The 16,667-nt window shown below is 45.3% G+C and overlaps 5 protein-coding genes across 5 annotated transcripts; 1 reads left to right on the plus strand and 4 right to left on the minus strand.

Annotated features, from left to right (window-relative positions):
• Positions 1-4,882: 4,882 nt before the first annotated feature.
• LOC140229587 (uncharacterized) lies at positions 4,883-5,650 on the minus strand. The gene has a single exon (XM_072309832.1). It carries the CDS (start codon positions 5,648-5,650, stop codon positions 4,883-4,885), a length of 768 nt encoding a protein of 255 aa, XP_072165933.1.
• Positions 5,651-5,718: 68 nt separating this feature from the next.
• Positions 5,719-6,180, minus strand: LOC140229588 (uncharacterized). The gene has a single exon (XM_072309833.1). It carries the CDS (start codon positions 6,178-6,180, stop codon positions 5,719-5,721), a length of 462 nt encoding a protein of 153 aa, XP_072165934.1.
• Positions 6,177-6,569, minus strand: LOC140229589 (uncharacterized). Its single transcript, XM_072309834.1, has one exon. The coding sequence runs from the start codon at positions 6,567-6,569 to the stop codon at positions 6,177-6,179; it is 393 nt and encodes a 130-aa protein (XP_072165935.1).
• A 1,597-nt stretch (positions 6,570-8,166) lies between these two features.
• LOC140229590 (uncharacterized) lies at positions 8,167-9,258 on the minus strand. The gene has a single exon (XM_072309835.1). The coding sequence runs from the start codon at positions 9,256-9,258 to the stop codon at positions 8,167-8,169; it is 1,092 nt and encodes a 363-aa protein (XP_072165936.1).
• A 2,641-nt stretch (positions 9,259-11,899) lies between these two features.
• On the plus strand, positions 11,900-15,028 carry LOC140229591 (uncharacterized). Its single transcript, XM_072309836.1, has one exon. It carries the CDS (start codon positions 11,900-11,902, stop codon positions 15,026-15,028), a length of 3,129 nt encoding a protein of 1,042 aa, XP_072165937.1.
• Positions 15,029-16,667: the final 1,639 nt, after the last annotated feature.

The following is a 16,667-nucleotide window of genomic DNA, read 5'->3' on the forward strand; positions in this document are numbered from 1 at the left end:
GGGAATATGAATATTACCCTTAACATACATCAGTAATAAGTTGAAGAAATTAGCACTTTATCAAAAAAAAAACCAAAGTTTTGTGAAATTCTCTTTTTATTTTCCTTATATCGTTGTACGCATGTAACATCATACACTTTAGTAGTCTTCTCATCCAGCAGCGATTGTCATATTTTCCTCAAACTTTCACTGATGTGTTCTACTAATATTGTTGCATTCACTCAATCCACATGCATATGAAGGTGAACTTGTCCTTTAGGCTTAAGAGGACCACTGCCTTCTTATAACACTTCTACCGGTACAAAGGTCTGATAGACCTATCATTATCTGGTCATTGCTGAACGATACGATTATCAAAAGATGTAAGTTTTACTGTTCTAAGTAATTCCGCAATCACTATTCATCTCACAATGTTATCGTCTTCTCTTCATTCTCACTGACAAAAGTTCATTTTTCATAACCATGCCTTAAAAATCCACAAAACTGAGCCAAATAATCAGCCTGAAAGTTGACATACTGATCAGTCAATTCCATTTGACACATATACCACAGAAAAAACAAACAAACAAACAAACAAACAACGGGTTCATCAAAGATGCCATGGGGGCTATCACCCGTCACAAGAAGGAAGCACATATCATCATTCCATTGCATGTATTAGCTGCTACTTGAAGAGCAACAAGGAATTTCAGAGATATTGATGATTATTACGTATAGACACTGGAAATTTCATTCTCCTTATGGATTTTAGCTTTACTTTAAGTACTAGATCGCATGTTGTCTGCTCCATCACTGGAAAAGGAGATGATAAAGTACAATTGACATCGTTGAGATATTATGTTCTTCAAATTGTTGCGAAAAGACAAAGGTCTGCTTGGTGATGCCTTTCATGGTGCAGGCTGAAGTTGAAACTTTGAGGATGTCTCAAAGAGCAGATGGATCAAGAATTATCTAAGACTTGAATCATGCAGAATGTGCAATGACACGGTCCATGCCTTCCAGGAGTTTGGCATGGATGACTTCAACCTGGACATCTCCAGCTTTGCTCTCGTAGAGTTTTGATACAGCACATCCAGAGAACAAACCTGGTAAACTTTCACAACCTAGTTCGTGTCTCTACTTACAGGGGATTGTAGTTATTTCCACAAGATATACATAAACTGTGCAACCAAATGCTTTGAGCTTCCTACACCAACGGTAGCCATAGAATTCATGTTCATGTTCATATGGCAAGAAGTGCAAGAACCATTTTTTTCTGGATGAATTCAGAACCAATTCTCCCCTGTGTACAGCCCTATACAAGTGCGGTGACTTTAAGTGCTTATGATGGTGGTCTCCTGCATTCAATTATCTCTGTTGTTTACTGAAAAATACTGTATATTTTATTTCATGTTTCTGTGTATCAACATTGCTCAATGCAATCACCTATGTGAATCTATTTATATACTGTTATCGATTTATTTCACTGCACTTGTTATTCTTTGTCTTTGTACTTTTTGAAGTTTGCATTCAAATTGCATTTGATTGAATGCAGAAATAAAAGCAAACAAACAAACAAACAAAAACACATACAGGGAATGAGCCTATAAGACATTAACTACGTAAACATCCCTTGAACTCTTAGTACATGGCCAACATTGCTTATCAAACTCTACAACCAAATCGTCTAAATGGGGGCATTTTGTCAGTCAGACACAGGAATATTGAAGCACTTTGGAAAGTCATTCGCTTTGACACCAGAATCACATGATTTCCCATTCCCAAGTTTTACCCAAATGCAATGCTCTTAAAGGAATGTTTCCCATGGCAGCCATTTTGCATTTCAACATGGCAGTGTACCTACAGGAAGCAGTCCCGCCTATTTATATACGCAATAATGATACTATCTATTGAAGTGATTGACTAACACACAGGTCCTACATGAAAGTGCTCCAGCATGCTTGAGTTTGCAGGGTAAAGATCTTACACCACCAGACATGGGTTGAAATTCATCTTGAATTTCAAGAGTGGCAGCGATTGCGAATAATCCATGGCATGTTACAAAATGTATATGAATGTGTGTGTGTGTTTGTAAAAGAGTGTATCATGCACACCACCCTAAATATTGATATGCCTAAATATTGCTTGTAACCACAGAAATTAGCTGAAAAACAGCCATTTTGAACGATAAAATGGCAGCCTCACAAATGATCTGCAATTTTAGGGAGGGGATCAAGTGCATCGGAGTGTTCAACACTATGAGCCCGGCTTATGTGAAAAATGTGAAATTTCCGTATTGTTTACAACATGAAATATGGGTCAAAATATACGTTCTGGTATGGCGGCCATTTTGAATTTCAAAATGGCCACCTATAATATCAAAATGGACCATCATTTCAGAAAGTATGATAGCATACGCATGCTCTTTTCCCCAAGTTAGAACCTTTATGCCTACGATATGAGATATACATAGGCCCAAGTAAATTTGCTTTGGCGGCCATTTTGAATTTCATGATGGCCGCCAACCAAAATAATCAATCATTTAAAACAAATATATAAATATATTATCATGTCTGACATCATACGTATGCTTTTTGCCCGAAATTTATACTTTCCATAATGCTTACAACCTCAGATACAGGTAAAAGATACATTTAGCCTTGGCGGCCATTTTGAATTTCAAGATGACAGACCTCAAATTGTATCAAAACAATCTGCAATATCAGGAAATGGTGTATCAGATTCTCTGACATCATAAACATGCTTTTTGCATCAAATTTTAACCTTCTATTATGCTCACATTATTAGAATAGGGTCAAAATAGAGTTTGCTATGGCGGCCATCTTGAAATTCAAAATGGCGGCTGAAGACGGGTGTGGACTCGTCCTACATAGAGGCGAAAGTTTACTTTAGCCAGGCACAGTCGGAACGCACAAGTGTTCTTTCCATCCTTTATTGAATACTTCATAAGCTTGTGATGGATTCGTGTACTTGTGTCAAACACGAACTTGCGTACTTGAACCCGAACTGGTGGTACACGCTAACTTGTGGTTCGCTATAAAAAGAGAAAAGAAGTAATGAATGCTTAGTTATCTCTACCTTGAGCAGCTTGTCAAGTGTAATCATTTCTGTGTCTTCCAAATATACTTAATACTTGTAATAATCAAAACATCTTTCAATTTGTGCAACTAACACAAACAACAATAACAACCTTACACTGTTAACCCAAATGCATGCAACCATATGCAGCAACCACCTGCGGTGCACTAAATATGCAAATGTTCGGTCATAAACATTAACACATGAACGTCTTGCAGAGACATGTTCTGACTCAATATTTGATAATATGGTACTGCATTTCTCAGTGTACAAATACACTGCACCACGAAATAATATTGCTCTAAATGACCTAACTCTATCATACTTTGTTTACTTTCATCATTCAAACAAAGTGTACATTATGAAGTGACCTTTATCTCTATCACTCACATAATTCAAATGATGCAATTGCATCCCTACAACACTATCATGAAATGCAGCCTGCCTTTCTTACAATAAAATAAATCCAAAGTCATCTTTCCCTTTAAACTCTTGAATGTCTTTCTTTTTGACGCCTCAACATCCATATGATACACCAAAAAAGGAACTAACCCTTCACAAACATTGGAAAATTAGCCCTCCAACTGCGGTTATGTATGGGGCTATATGGACCGTACGGTATACGTACATGTACGTGTGTAAATCTAACAGTATACAACTCTATGAAAGTGACAAACTTAGGTTCCTTAATCTGATTCTCATTCCTATATAACCATGACCCAATATTCTTCTGAATATAAACAGTCTTATATTATTCCTAAATAAAACATACGTACACAAGGTATTGTAAACTTCGATCATGCACTCACACTTCCATCATTTCACTTCCCTGCCTGCTAAGCAGGAAGCATGTACGATAGTCAATACCTACAGCGTACCGTACTGTTTTACGTGTAATCACTTTTATACGAACACCGTATCGAATCGTTATGTCAACCTTAATTCTGAACTCGATTACAAGCTAACGACACAACACATATCACTACATATTAAAATGATTAAACAAAGCTACAGCAATCAAATATTCATCTTTTTTCATCATAATTTCTCTTACCAAACTGTTTAGGTTCCTAAAGTAAATCAATCACAGATCCAAACTTATTCTTTTCGGTTGTGTCTTGTATCTTGGCCCATGTCTTTTACGTGGCTATCATGTCAGTACGCATGCAGCATACTATAGTACGCAGAGCGAGATCAGTGCCCAAACAACCGCAGGAATGCGCACTCGACGGTGTATCCAAGGTAACGGCCTGGATTTTAAAGGGGTGTAATAGTCTAAATTGTTCCAATCAAATATTTCTTGGATAAATCAATACTGCCGCTACATACCGGCCCCCAATGAGCAACCTACAGGATGGTCATTTAACCTCAATCTTTAGGCGGCAAAAATTCTTCCTTTACACATACAAACCGTTCAACAACAAATGCATGTACTTAATGCAAATAACTAAAGTTTTAAATAACTGTCAAATCGGCTTACTCGCGCTTACATATCAAAGGGCATTGCTTAACCTTCGAATAAACAAACATCAAACATTCAATTCAACTCTTAAGCTAGAGTATCAAGTCTGATGACTGCAATTAAGTCATCCACTTATGTCACTACGTTTCAGCGGCTTCGAGCAGACAGAGCTTTGCTATTGGCCTCTTGAAAAATCTTGTTCCGACCCTCACTTGAGCCTGTCGAACATGTCCATCCTTTCCCGGGTACACTTCAACCACTTTACCCACTTTACCCACTTTACCACTTTACCCTGTCCGCGAGGTGTAGTTTTATCCGCTACCAAGACCAAATCATTGACAGCTAGGTTCCGTCTTGGGGCATTCCACTTCTGCCTTTCTTGCAGCAGAAGTAAATATTCCCTCTGCCACCTCTTCCAAAAGACAGAAGCGAGATATTGCACTTGTCTCCATCTGCGTCTGCCATATGCGTCCTTCTGATCATAGACGCCTGGGGGAGACTAGAGCCCTTTCGCATGATCAACAAGTGGTTTGGTGTCAAAGGTTCGTCATCGTTTGGGTCAAGGTTCAACTGAGTGAGTGGCCGAGCATTCAAGATTGACTCCACTTCGGCCATGAGCGTGGACAGAACTTCATCATTGACAATTTGCTGTCCAAGTAAGCAGGTAAGTATCTTGCGAACAGACCTTACCATCCGTTCCCACGCTCCGCCCATGTGACTAGCTGTGGGAGTATTGAAGTTCGAGTCAATGCCTTGCTCTGCGAGGAAGTTAGTCACACGTGTTTGGCTCAAACTTTCCAAGTTCTCACGAAGTTCTCGTTCCGCACCTCTAAAGTTGCTCCCATTGTCACTGATGGTTTTGGATGGCTGACCTCGCCTGCTGATGAACCTTCTCAGTGCGTTTATGAACGAGTCTGTGTCCAAAGTGTTTGCTACTTCTAGGTGGACCGCTCTGCAGTTCAGACAAGTAAACAAGCACCCGTAACGTTTGACCCGGCTACGACCTTGCTTCACTATGATTGGTCCAAAGTAATTGAATCCCACATAAGAGAAAGGTGGTTTGTCTGGGGTCACCCTGCTACTCGGAAGATCTGCCATGAATTGTTCCATCTTCTTGGCATTTCTTCGCTTGCATGAGAAACACTTGCCTATCACCTTTCGCACGGTTGCTCCTCCTTTCAACACCCAATATTTCTCTCTGAGGGCTGTCCAGGTCGTCCCGGCTCCGAATGACCTACTAGGTGATGGTGATGAACGATCAAGAGCTTCATCACATGGTGATCAGAGGGCAAAATGATAGGGTGTTTCATCTCGTCATTCAGTGGTGCGTTCTCTAGTCTTCTGCCGACTTGAATGATGCCATCCACCAAAATTGGGTTCAGCTTGGACATGACTGTACCGCTCATCTGCTTTTCTTCGAGGATAGCGCTGAATTCATCGCGTTGCACCAGAGTCACGATAGCTTTCTCTGCTTGTTTCAATTCGTCGGCAGATAGAGTGGGCTTCTTTAGATCATCCGTGGATTCCCCCTTTGCCTTGGCTTGGAGAAGATTCTTGAAACGAAGAAGCCACGCTGTGGATTTGCTCAACTGATTCCACGAAGAGTACCTATGCAAGAGGTCGCTGACTTGAGCTCTCATTGCTGCGCATATACTGGTACTGCTTTCTTCACTTCAGCGTCTCCTCTTAACTCCAAGACTTCTGGCTGAATGGGCCAGTGATCGTCTCTCCACAGAAAATCTGTTCCTTTAAGCCAAAGCTGGTTCTTGAGTAGTTCCTGTGCCTTCAGACCACGCGATCCATCGTCACTTGGAATAGACCATGAGTCTACGTATCTCCACTGAGACACATCTGAGGCATCATGGATCCTTGCCACACGATTGGCTACAAACGTCTTGAATCTCTTGCTTTCACTGCGGATATACTGAAGGACAGACGTTGAGTCAGTCCAAAAGACGCTGTCTTTGACTTGGATGTCAAGCTCTGACTTGATGAAATGATCCATGGACACGGCCAACACTGCTGCCATTAACTCCAATCTGGGGATGGATACTACTTTCACTGGAGCAAGTCGCGACTTCCCCATAACAAAGGCACAATGTATCCGTCCTGTTCTGTCAGTCAGGCGTAGGTATGCAACGGACGCATATCCAACTTCGGAGGCATCACAGAAGTGATGCACCTCAGCTTCAAGTCAGTCAACATGGAAATATCTTCCATCCATCTTCGCCATTCTCTCTCATCCTCGGCTCCAATAGGCTCGTCCCAGCCTAATCCTACTCTACACAACTTCTGAAGGAGATTCTTGGCTGGCAGCACAATAATAATAATAATAGTCAGTTCTTAGAAACGCATAATACCATACAAATAGTCTCTATGCGTGTACAAAATAATGAAACAAAATCTATCACATATTTCTCTAATTCAAACATGTAATCAACAATTGTCAAAAAGGTGAGTTTTTAACACAGATTTGAATTTATCAAAATCTGTAATGCATCTAACGCTGAGAGGGAGATTATTCCATAATGAGGGTGCCATTTTTCCAAAAGACCTATCACCATATGTCTTAGATTTGACACTTATTTCAGAGAGGAGATTTTTTGATTTTGAGCGCAGATTACGACCAGGATGATATGGCTTGATGAGTTCACTGAGATATGCAGGGGCATTTCCATGAAAACATTTGAATGCAAGGGTCAAAATCTTAAACCTGATACGAGCTCTTATGGGCAACCAATGAAGACTACGAAGAATGGGAGTTATATGATCAAATTTCCTTTTGCGTGTTACAAGCCTTGCGGCTGAATTTTGTATCCGTTGGAGTCCTTTCAGGTGAGAGTCTGGAACTCCAATGAGCAAACCATTGTTATTATCCAAATGACTAAAAATAAACGCATGAACCAGTTTTTCTGTAGTTGCTTTATCGAGAAAGTGTCTCAATTTTCCAATCCTGTGTAGGCCTATGGCTGCAGATTTGCATATGTTATTGATGTGAGTTTTCATACTAAGATCATCTTGGATAATGACACCAAGGTCACGTGCCTTAGAAATTGTCATCACAGGAGTATTGCAAACATTGACGGACAAAGTTGTTGAGGACTTGTTACGAGATCTTACATGCACAACTTCAGTTTTCTCAAGATTCAATTTCAAACCATTTTGCAAAGACCAATCTTGAATTTTACCTAAGCATGATTCAATCTGACCAACTGCTACATCAGAATTAGTGCTTTTTGGCAATGAAAGATAAATCTGAGTATCATCAGCATATGTAATTTTACTTATGCCACACTTGTCAATTACATCCTCTAAAGCTCAAAGGGAGCAATGAACCCAAGTGGGTCATAGAGGGAACTGGCTATCGACAAAATTCCCCGTCGCGTTGCAGGCTTCTCACGGAGATGCACCTTGAAGCCAAAACAGTCTGTTTCAACATCCCAAAGGATTCCTAGAGTGCGTTCTGCAGGAAGCTCGTCGATATCTAGGCTCGACACCGATGCTGCCCTATCTTCCTCAGGTATGGAACCTAAGACGTCGCGGTCGTTGCTCAACCAATTCTTGAGCCGAAACCCACCACGACTGAGCAGGTCACGAATACCTTCTACTTGAGTCACTGCTTCAGGTCAGTGTCCGCGATTATCCTCGGCAGTCTTCGGTAGAGCAAAACTGGCACAACTAGGTGAAGACGTGGCGCCGAATAGGTGTACAGTCATGCAGTATTCAGCTGGTCCCTGAGCCAAGTCCCCGTCTTTCCACCAAAGGAACCTCATGGCGTTTCTTTCCCTGGGTGGAACCTTCACTTGATGGAACATAGACTGAACAGCTGCTACTATGGCTACATGTTCCTGACGAAACCTCGTAAGCACGCCGACTAGATTGTTGGTAAGATCCGGCCCTTGGAGCAATTGTTCATTGAGTGAAGTTCCTCCATATCTCGCCGCACAATCAAACACAACGCGGACTTTGTCTTTCTTACGGGGATGAACTACAGCGTGGTGTGGGAGATACCATACTGGCTCATTTGAAGCTTCTTTTTGGGTGGCGCTCTCAGCTGATACATCCGACGGTATGCACTCGACTTCCTTTGCATACCCTTTGGCTATGTAGTCGCTGACTGTCTCTACGTACTTCTCACGTAGGGCTTCATTCTTTTCCAACCTTTTCTTCAAGTAACCAAGTCTGGCCTCCGCCAAACGACGATTGTTTGGCAGGACAGGTGGAAAACTGCGCCACGGTAGAGCAACTTGATAGTGACCATCTACCAACACTGCAGATTCCTTCATCACCTTCAGTGCTCGAAGATCTTCAACGGAATCTCCAACATTGTCCTGATTGAGATACCCGCCAAAGTTCACCCTCCAGAACTGTTTCAACTGTTGTTCGAGAGAGTCGTCTTCAAGGCGAGTAAAATTCGCATGGAAACTTGTCGTGGATTGTTGCTTCTCGGACACAGAACCCATAAGCGTCCACCCTAGTGGAGTTCGAACTGCATAGGGTTCTTTCGGTTTACCGACTCTCTGTTCCAAATTCCAGAATGCTTCTGGGGTATCTGCTCCCACTAGTAGCTCCACTTCTCCTTGATCCATGGAAGGAAGGGTGATGTCATTTAGATGTGACCATTCTTTTACATCTGCTGAGTTGGGGAAACATTCGTCGGCGACTGGGAGACTGTCTACAGTCCAAGCATTGTCCAGTGTCAATGTTTCTTGGCCCATAACTCCTTGGACTGTCATGGAAACTTAAAGGCCGCGTTTGTTTGCTCCTGTCTGGTCCACTGTAGACAGCCTGAAGCTTCTTTCCGTCCCAGTGAGACCTAGCTTGTCGACAAGACCCTTGTTGCAAAGCGAAACGTCACTGCCTTCGTCTAATAAGGCCCAGGTTGTAGTTTGCCTCCAATTTCCTCCAACCTGTACAGGTATGACTCTCAGACAGATCTTGCCTCTTGAGGAGTGAGCGGTGAATGACCGACCCGACCTTTCGTCTCCTTGACTACGACTTGAAGAGCTTGGGTTATCTTGCTTTACCCCTTGTTGGTTTTCTTGCCTTGTACTGTCCCCTTGGTTCTCTTCTCGAGGAGAGTTCCGACTAGGATTGGATGTTGTGTGCAGAAGAGCATCATGCTTCTTACCACAGTCAGTGACTTCACAGCGAGCTTTGGAAAGACAGCCTACAGCCAAGTGAAATGGCCGTAGGCAATTGAAGCACAATCTGGCTTTCCTATCTACGTCTCGTCTGTCATCTACTTCTTTCTTTTCCTTGACAGCAAGGACATTTCCTTTCAGGACGATCACGACTGCCTTGGACTGGACGTGATGAGTTCTCATCGACCCTCTGAGTTGCAAACGCTGTCCCTCTGGGTCGTGTTTCTTTCTTCATCGACTTATCATTCTTTGGAATCGCTTTCCCAATATTTCGTCCAAAGATGTTGCTTTCCAAGTGGGCGGATTCTTCTACAAACGTTGTCATCAAGTCGAAGTTGGGCACAACACATCTCACCATCATGGCATGGGCTCTTCTCGCCCATTCTGCTTGAAGGTGAACGGGTAACAGATGTTGAATTTTGAGTAGTGTCCCAGAGCCATTTGCATCAGCGAGATATCCCATCTTGGCTAGAACCATCCCACAGTCCCACAGTCCTGCATGGTCGTTCTGCTTGACTTGTGAACGTTTCAGGATCTTATCCAAGTGAGCGTTCGCCACCACGTGCGGTTGTACAAACTGCTCTCTCAAAATCCTATTCGCTTCGGCGTAACCCTCACGTGGTTCAATGAGAACACAGTTCTCGATGCTGTTGCGGGCCTCACCCGAGCAGTACTGGATGAGATAAGTGAGTCTGGTCCTATCATCCAGCACTTTCTGTTCCACATTAACCTCATTAATCTGGCTTTGACAAGCTAAGAGCAACATTAATGGCATGAAATATTGGATTCATGTTATAATTGTACACATCACTGCTTCTCACACAATCATCTACAGCAACGTTAGGTGTATGAGACAAATCATGAGATGACATATGAACTTCACCATATTTGTCAAAATGAATCTGACATTGGTGATAGAGTATATTTTGTTTTGGTGTCGATAGAGGGAGCTGGTGAGATGTAGACAAATATTTTGGAATAATAATTTAAATACGATTTGAATAGTATGTGACAGGAATGTATGGTTAGGGTGTGAGTGTGAAGTGAGTGAGCAGTGAGAGTGAACAGTTGCATTTGAGGCTTGCTGGCGAGAAGGTGCGCAGACGGGTTGACAAGCCAAGAACAGGGCCTGAGCATCATTGCATCTAATTCGGCTGCGTCGCTTGGTGCATTCCCCGTAGACACCGCTGGCCGTCACTCAAAAAAGGAAAAGGGACCGAGAAGCTCCGTCCGTATCCAGGCACTGAGTATCCGGACTTGTCCGAGGACGTATCCGGAGGCGAATACCGCCCAGTAGTCTTTGAGTCGTCGAGTAATCCCACGCCCAGCTGTGAACAGAAACAGGCAGACACACGCGAACCGGACAATACCCACGCCAATCGACCGTGTGTATCCGGCCACGCCGTGCTGCCACACCCGTATACACTTCACGCCGCGACGGACTGCAGGAACCGGCGTCAGCCACCTCGCGTGAACCGCGTATCCGACGCCAGGATCCGGCTTCGCCTGAGCAACACTGTACAGTCATCGCGCGGTTATTGACAACGTGAAAGTGCCTTAGATAATTATGTAGGGACTTTATTCATAGGGTTTTTTTCATACGTAGAAATGCACGTGCTCATATAGGGGCTTATTCGAAATGAGGATACCATAAAACCATTTATTTATATACATGTAGTTTTGTCTTGCATTTTTCTTCCCGAAAACATTTTTCTTTCGGTGACTTTGTATTGACATTCGGGAGACAACATCCCACATTGCGCCCACTTTGGTTAAATAAAAGAGTCGGATGACACAATTGATTTGAAACGATAATTTGCTGTGTTCAGTTTATTATTGCGGTCGTCTTCCGAGAAACCTTTGACAATAATTGGCGACCACGAAGGGACCTATCGAAATAATTCTAAATTGTTAGAGGGGGTATCGGATAGGTGACACTATTGTCTCGGTAGTTTTGATTTATCTCTCCCAGGAGATAGCAATTCAATTACTGCTTGAGTATATAGTTGTAATTGTAGCCTGATAATTTAGTGTATAATTTTGCGGAGATTTTGATTGTGTTTCAGCTTCCACTTAGTTCTTCTTCCGGCCTGTGTCCACCGGGAAAGCACCGTCATCCGCGCGCTCGTCTGCTTTTGGAAGTGCCGGGTATATGTTCTGCCGGTGAGGCTCTGTTGGTAAGTCAACCCTATGCGAGAGTAAGAGAGTGATTGTGATGGATCTAGAAAAGTTAGCCAAGGTAGGGCAGACCTTAGGGTTAGAGGGGACAGAGTTGCAGGAGTTTATTAAGGCGGAACAGGACAAGGCGAGAGAGGCACGAGCGGAAGAACGGCAGAGGATGAAGGAAGAAAAGGAACTGACTGAACTGAAACTTAAGTTAGAACAGGCTAGGTTAGAAGAGGGAGGTAGTAACCGAGTTCAAACAAATACAGTTAGGGCTCCAAAACTTCCAGCATTTCAGTGTGGGAAAGATAATCTAGATGTGTATTTACACAGGTTTGAACGATACGCTAATGCTCAGCACTGGCCACGTGATGTGTGGGCCGTTCATTTGAGTGCTCTTTTGACAGGTAAAGCATTAGACACATACTCGAGACTGGATGACGACGAGGCACAAGACTACGACCGAGTAAAGGCCGCAGTACTCAAGCGCTACTCTCTCACTAGCGACGGCTTCAGACGGAAATTCCGTGGGGCAAAGCCGGAAACGGGAGAGACAGCAGCGCAGTTTGTGATACGGATACGGAGCTATCTCGAGAAATGGTTGGAACTATCCGGCCACAAGCCAACCTTCGAGGAGATGGTGCAACTGGTGCTCATCGAGCAGTTCTATAACGTCTGCTCCAAGGATATGGAGACGTTCATCAAAGAGAGACAGCCGACTGACATAGACGACTTCGTGGATATCGCTGACAGGTACATTGAAGCCCGCTCCGGATGGCATCTCGGAGGGCAGACGGGTGGTAAGTCCCGAAGTCACGTTACACCTGAATCTCGTGCTAACATTTCCACAGGTAATGCTCGACCCCAACCGGGAGGAGCAACGACTCCCCGCCCTGACGGATGCTTCATCTGCGGAAAGAAGGGGCATATCGCCAGGTATTGCAGAAGCCGAGAGACCAGGAAAGAAAAGGCTGCAGTCGGAATCAGTGGTGGACAGAAACCGGATCAGAACCGGAAAGTTGACGGCAAGAAGCCCGACAACCGCACTCCGGAAGTGCGAACCGGAGCAAAGGCAGGTCGACCGGATGAGACAGATGGCCCGGTTTCGACTCATAGCAGCGGTTCAGAGGGTAAGCGCCAAAAGTCAGAGCACGGTAACTCATGCCTAGTAATCGATTCATGTTTTTCCTGTGCAGAGCCAAATCCGGATATCCGGATAGCGGACCCGGATCTGCCTCTGATGAGCGTTGCGTGTGGAGCGCAACCAGTTAGAGCTATGCCAGTGAGGAAGGGCATAGTAAACGGGACGCACGTTGACGTACTACGTGACAGCGGCTGCTCGACAGCAGTGGTGCGCATGGAATTGGTGAGAGCAGATCAGATGACCGGATCACAACGGACATGCATCCTGATCGACGGCTCCGAGAAGCAGTTCCCAGTCGCCACAGTCATGATCGATTCTCCCTTCTTCGTTGGTGAGCTAGAAGTACTGTGCATAAATAACCCTGTGTACGATGTTATTCTGGGTAATGTTGCAGGTGTTCGGGAGCCTAACGACCCGAATAGCAGCTGGCAGGCGGATAGTGGGCTAGCCGTGGAGACTAGGGCGCAGCGCAGGGAGGCAGCCAAACCTCAACGAGCGATGAAGGTGCCACGACAGGCCGACATCGCAACAGCTGATGAGTTTCGTCATGAGCAGAGCAACGATGAATCGTTGGAGAAAATTCGACAACAAGCGGAGAGTAGTGAGGTGAAGACGAGCCGAAATGGGAATCAGTCACGCTTCATTGCGAAAAAGGGCTTGCTGTATCGCGAGTTTAAAGCAGGATGCGGCGAGCGGCAGGAAGTGTCGGACCAATTAGTGGTTCCTCGCAAATATCGACGTCAGATTCTGAGTCTAGCACACCAGTCGATACTCGGAGGCCATCTCGGCGCACACAAGACAACGGAGCGGATTTTGCAAAACTTCTTCTGGCCCGGCATTGGAGCAGACACAGTCAGGTACTGCAGATCCTGCGATGTGTGTCAGCGTTCTTTGCAGAAAGGGAAGGTGAGCAAAGTCCCCCTCGGAACCACGCCTTTGATAGACGAACCATTTCATCGCGTGGCAGTAGACCTTGTGGGTCCGATCGTGCCGGTGACGTCACGCGGGAACAGATACATACTGACACTCATGGACTATGCCACTCGTTATCCTGAAGCAGTACCCCTTAGAAACATCGACACCACGTCAGTCGCGGAAGCATTGTTCACGATTTTCTCACGAGTTGGCTTCCCGCATGAGATGTTAACGGATCGCGGAACGCAGTTCATGTCCGACGTAATGAAGGAGGTGAGTAGACTGATGTCCATCCGCCACATCACCACCACTCCGTACCACCCGGCCTGTAATGGTCTAGTGGAAAAGTTCAACGGGACCATGAAACAGATGTTGAAGAAAATGTGCGAAGAGCGTCCCCAGGATTGGGATCGGTACATTGACGCGTTGTTGTTTGCTTACAGAGAGGCTCCGCAGGCGAGTACGGGATTTGCGCCGTTTGAACTCCTGTACGGACGAGCCGTACGCGGACCTCTGATGATTGTTAAGGAGATATGGACCGACGACAACCCAGAACCGGAAACAAAATCGACATATCAGTATGTCATGGATCTCAGAGAGAAACTGGAGGACACATGCAAATTGGTGCATGAACATCTGAGACAGTCCCATGACAGGTACAGAGAGCAGTACAACAGGAAGGCAAGACCCAGGTCATTCAAAGTCGGAGATGAGGTACTATTGCTGCTACCAACCGACCACAACAAGCTCTTAATGCATTGGAAGGGCCCCTTTAAGGTAGTAGGCAAGATTGGAAAGCTCGACTACCGGATCGACCTCGGGACGAGGACGACGACGTTTCATGCCAACCTGCTCAAGCAGTATCATCGCCGCCACGACGAGGATGCAGCAGGACTGGTAAGCCACGACGTCGCTGGCGTATCCGTCATCGAGGAAGACGAGAAAGACGAGGACGTCGACGACCTCGGCCCCGACCCCACGTCGAATGAGCACCTCATCCAGACGCCAACACTCAAGCAGACGCAGACGGTAGCCGACGTGAAGTTGGGCAGCACTCTATCTGACGAACAGAGCCGACAGTTGAGGAGACTAATCGGAAACTTTTCCCGATATCCTGACTGATCTGCCTGGCGTGACGAATCTAGGGTGCCACGACATCGAGTTAACTGATCCACGACCGATCAAGTCCCGGCCTTACCCACTTCCGCATGCTCTCCGTGGAGTAGTCGACGACGAGGTAAAGGAAATGCTCGATCTCGGAGTGATCGAAGCATCATCGTCGCCTTACGCTTCACCGATAGTATTGGTGAAAAAATCGGATGGTACGAACAGGTTTTGTTGCGATTTTCGCAAACTCAACTTGGTCACGGTACCAGATGCCGAGCCTATTCCCGACCAAGATGAGATCTTCGCCCAACTGGCGAACGACAATTATTTCAATAAGCTAGACCTGACCAAAGGCTACTGGCAGGTTCCGCTTACAGAGAGGGCTAAGCCCCTCACGGCGTTCGTGACGCCAAACGGCCTATACCAATTCCGAACCATGCCGTTCGGGTTGATAAACGCCCCGGCCAGTTTTAGCCGAATCATGCGACAGCTTCTTCGAGGGATGGAGTGCGTGCACAATTTCATTGACGACATCTTAGTGCACACCACCACGTGGGAGAGACACCTGGAGGTTCTGCGAGAGCTTTTCAAGCGTCTTCGCCAAGCAGGTCTGAAGGCAAAACCGTCGAAGTGTTTGCTCGGGCAAGAGAGCCTCGAGTTTCTTGGACATCAACTCGGCAGAGGCAAGATCCAGCCGCGGACCGAGAAGGTAGAGGCCATCAAGCAGGCAGAACGACCGCGAACCAAGCGGCAACTCCGCTCATTCCTCGGCCTAGCGAACTATTACAGAGAGTTTGTGCCGAACTTCGCGGCCCTCGCGGTACCCCTCACCGATCTGACTCGGAAGGGGGAACCAAACCATGTGAGATGGGGGGAAGCGCAAGAAAATGCGTTCAAGTGTCTAAAGGGGAGGATTGCAAATGCGCCCATTTTGCACCTCCCAGACGTCGATCGCACCTTCGTAATCCGAACTGACGCTTCGGAGAACGGAATCGGTGCTGTGCTACTTCAGGAATTTGACGGCGAAAAGTTCCCAGTAGCGTTTGCTAGCAAGAAGTTGCTCGATCGAGAGCGAAGATACTCGACGATTGAAAGAGAGTGTCTTGCTGTCATATGGGCAGTGCAGAAGTTCGAGCCCTATCTCTACGGCAAGGAGTTCGTCCTCGAAGTCGACCACGAGCCCCTTCTTGCTATGCGTCGAGGGAAGCTCGCCAACGGACGAGTGATGAGGTGGGCTCTCGCTCTGCAGCCGTTCCGTTATCGGATCGAAGCTATCAAGGGGAAGGAGAACGTTGGAGCCGACTACATGAGTCGCATCCAGCAGTAGCACTGATCAGTAAGGAGTCAGGTAAACAGTGGCAAGGATGAAAAAGTGTAACAGAGAAATGTCCAAACCAGCGTTCTTCTATTTATACACGGAGTACGTAGAATGATAATGTCACACGGGCAATCTAATTTCACCAAAATATTTTCTGAAAAAGGGGGTAAATTGTCAAAATGAATCTGACATTGGTGATAGAGTATATTTTGTTTTGGTGTCGATAGAGGGAGCTGGTGAGATGTAGACAAATATTTTGGAATAATAATTTAAATACGATTTGAATAGTATGTGACAGGAATGTATGGTTAGGATGTGAGTGTGAAGTGAGTGAGC

Source organism: Diadema setosum, chromosome 6 (genome assembly GCF_964275005.1).
Source record: "Diadema setosum chromosome 6, eeDiaSeto1, whole genome shotgun sequence".
NCBI lineage: Eukaryota > Metazoa > Echinodermata > Echinoidea > Diadematoida > Diadematidae > Diadema > Diadema setosum.

Bases quoted from the DNA above. Each gene is read 5' to 3' on its own strand.
- LOC140229587 (XM_072309832.1), bottom strand. From the start codon at position 5,650: ATGGAACAATTCATGGCAGATCTTCCGAGTAGCAGGGTGACCCCAGAC.
- LOC140229588 (XM_072309833.1), bottom strand. From the start codon at position 6,180: ATGAGAGCTCAAGTCAGCGACCTCTTGCATAGGTACTCTTCGTGGAAT.
- LOC140229589 (XM_072309834.1), bottom strand. From the start codon at position 6,569: ATGGCAGCAGTGTTGGCCGTGTCCATGGATCATTTCATCAAGTCAGAG.
- LOC140229590 (XM_072309835.1), bottom strand. From the start codon at position 9,258: ATGGGCCAAGAAACATTGACACTGGACAATGCTTGGACTGTAGACAGT.
- LOC140229591 (XM_072309836.1), top strand. From the start codon at position 11,900: ATGGATCTAGAAAAGTTAGCCAAGGTAGGGCAGACCTTAGGGTTAGAG.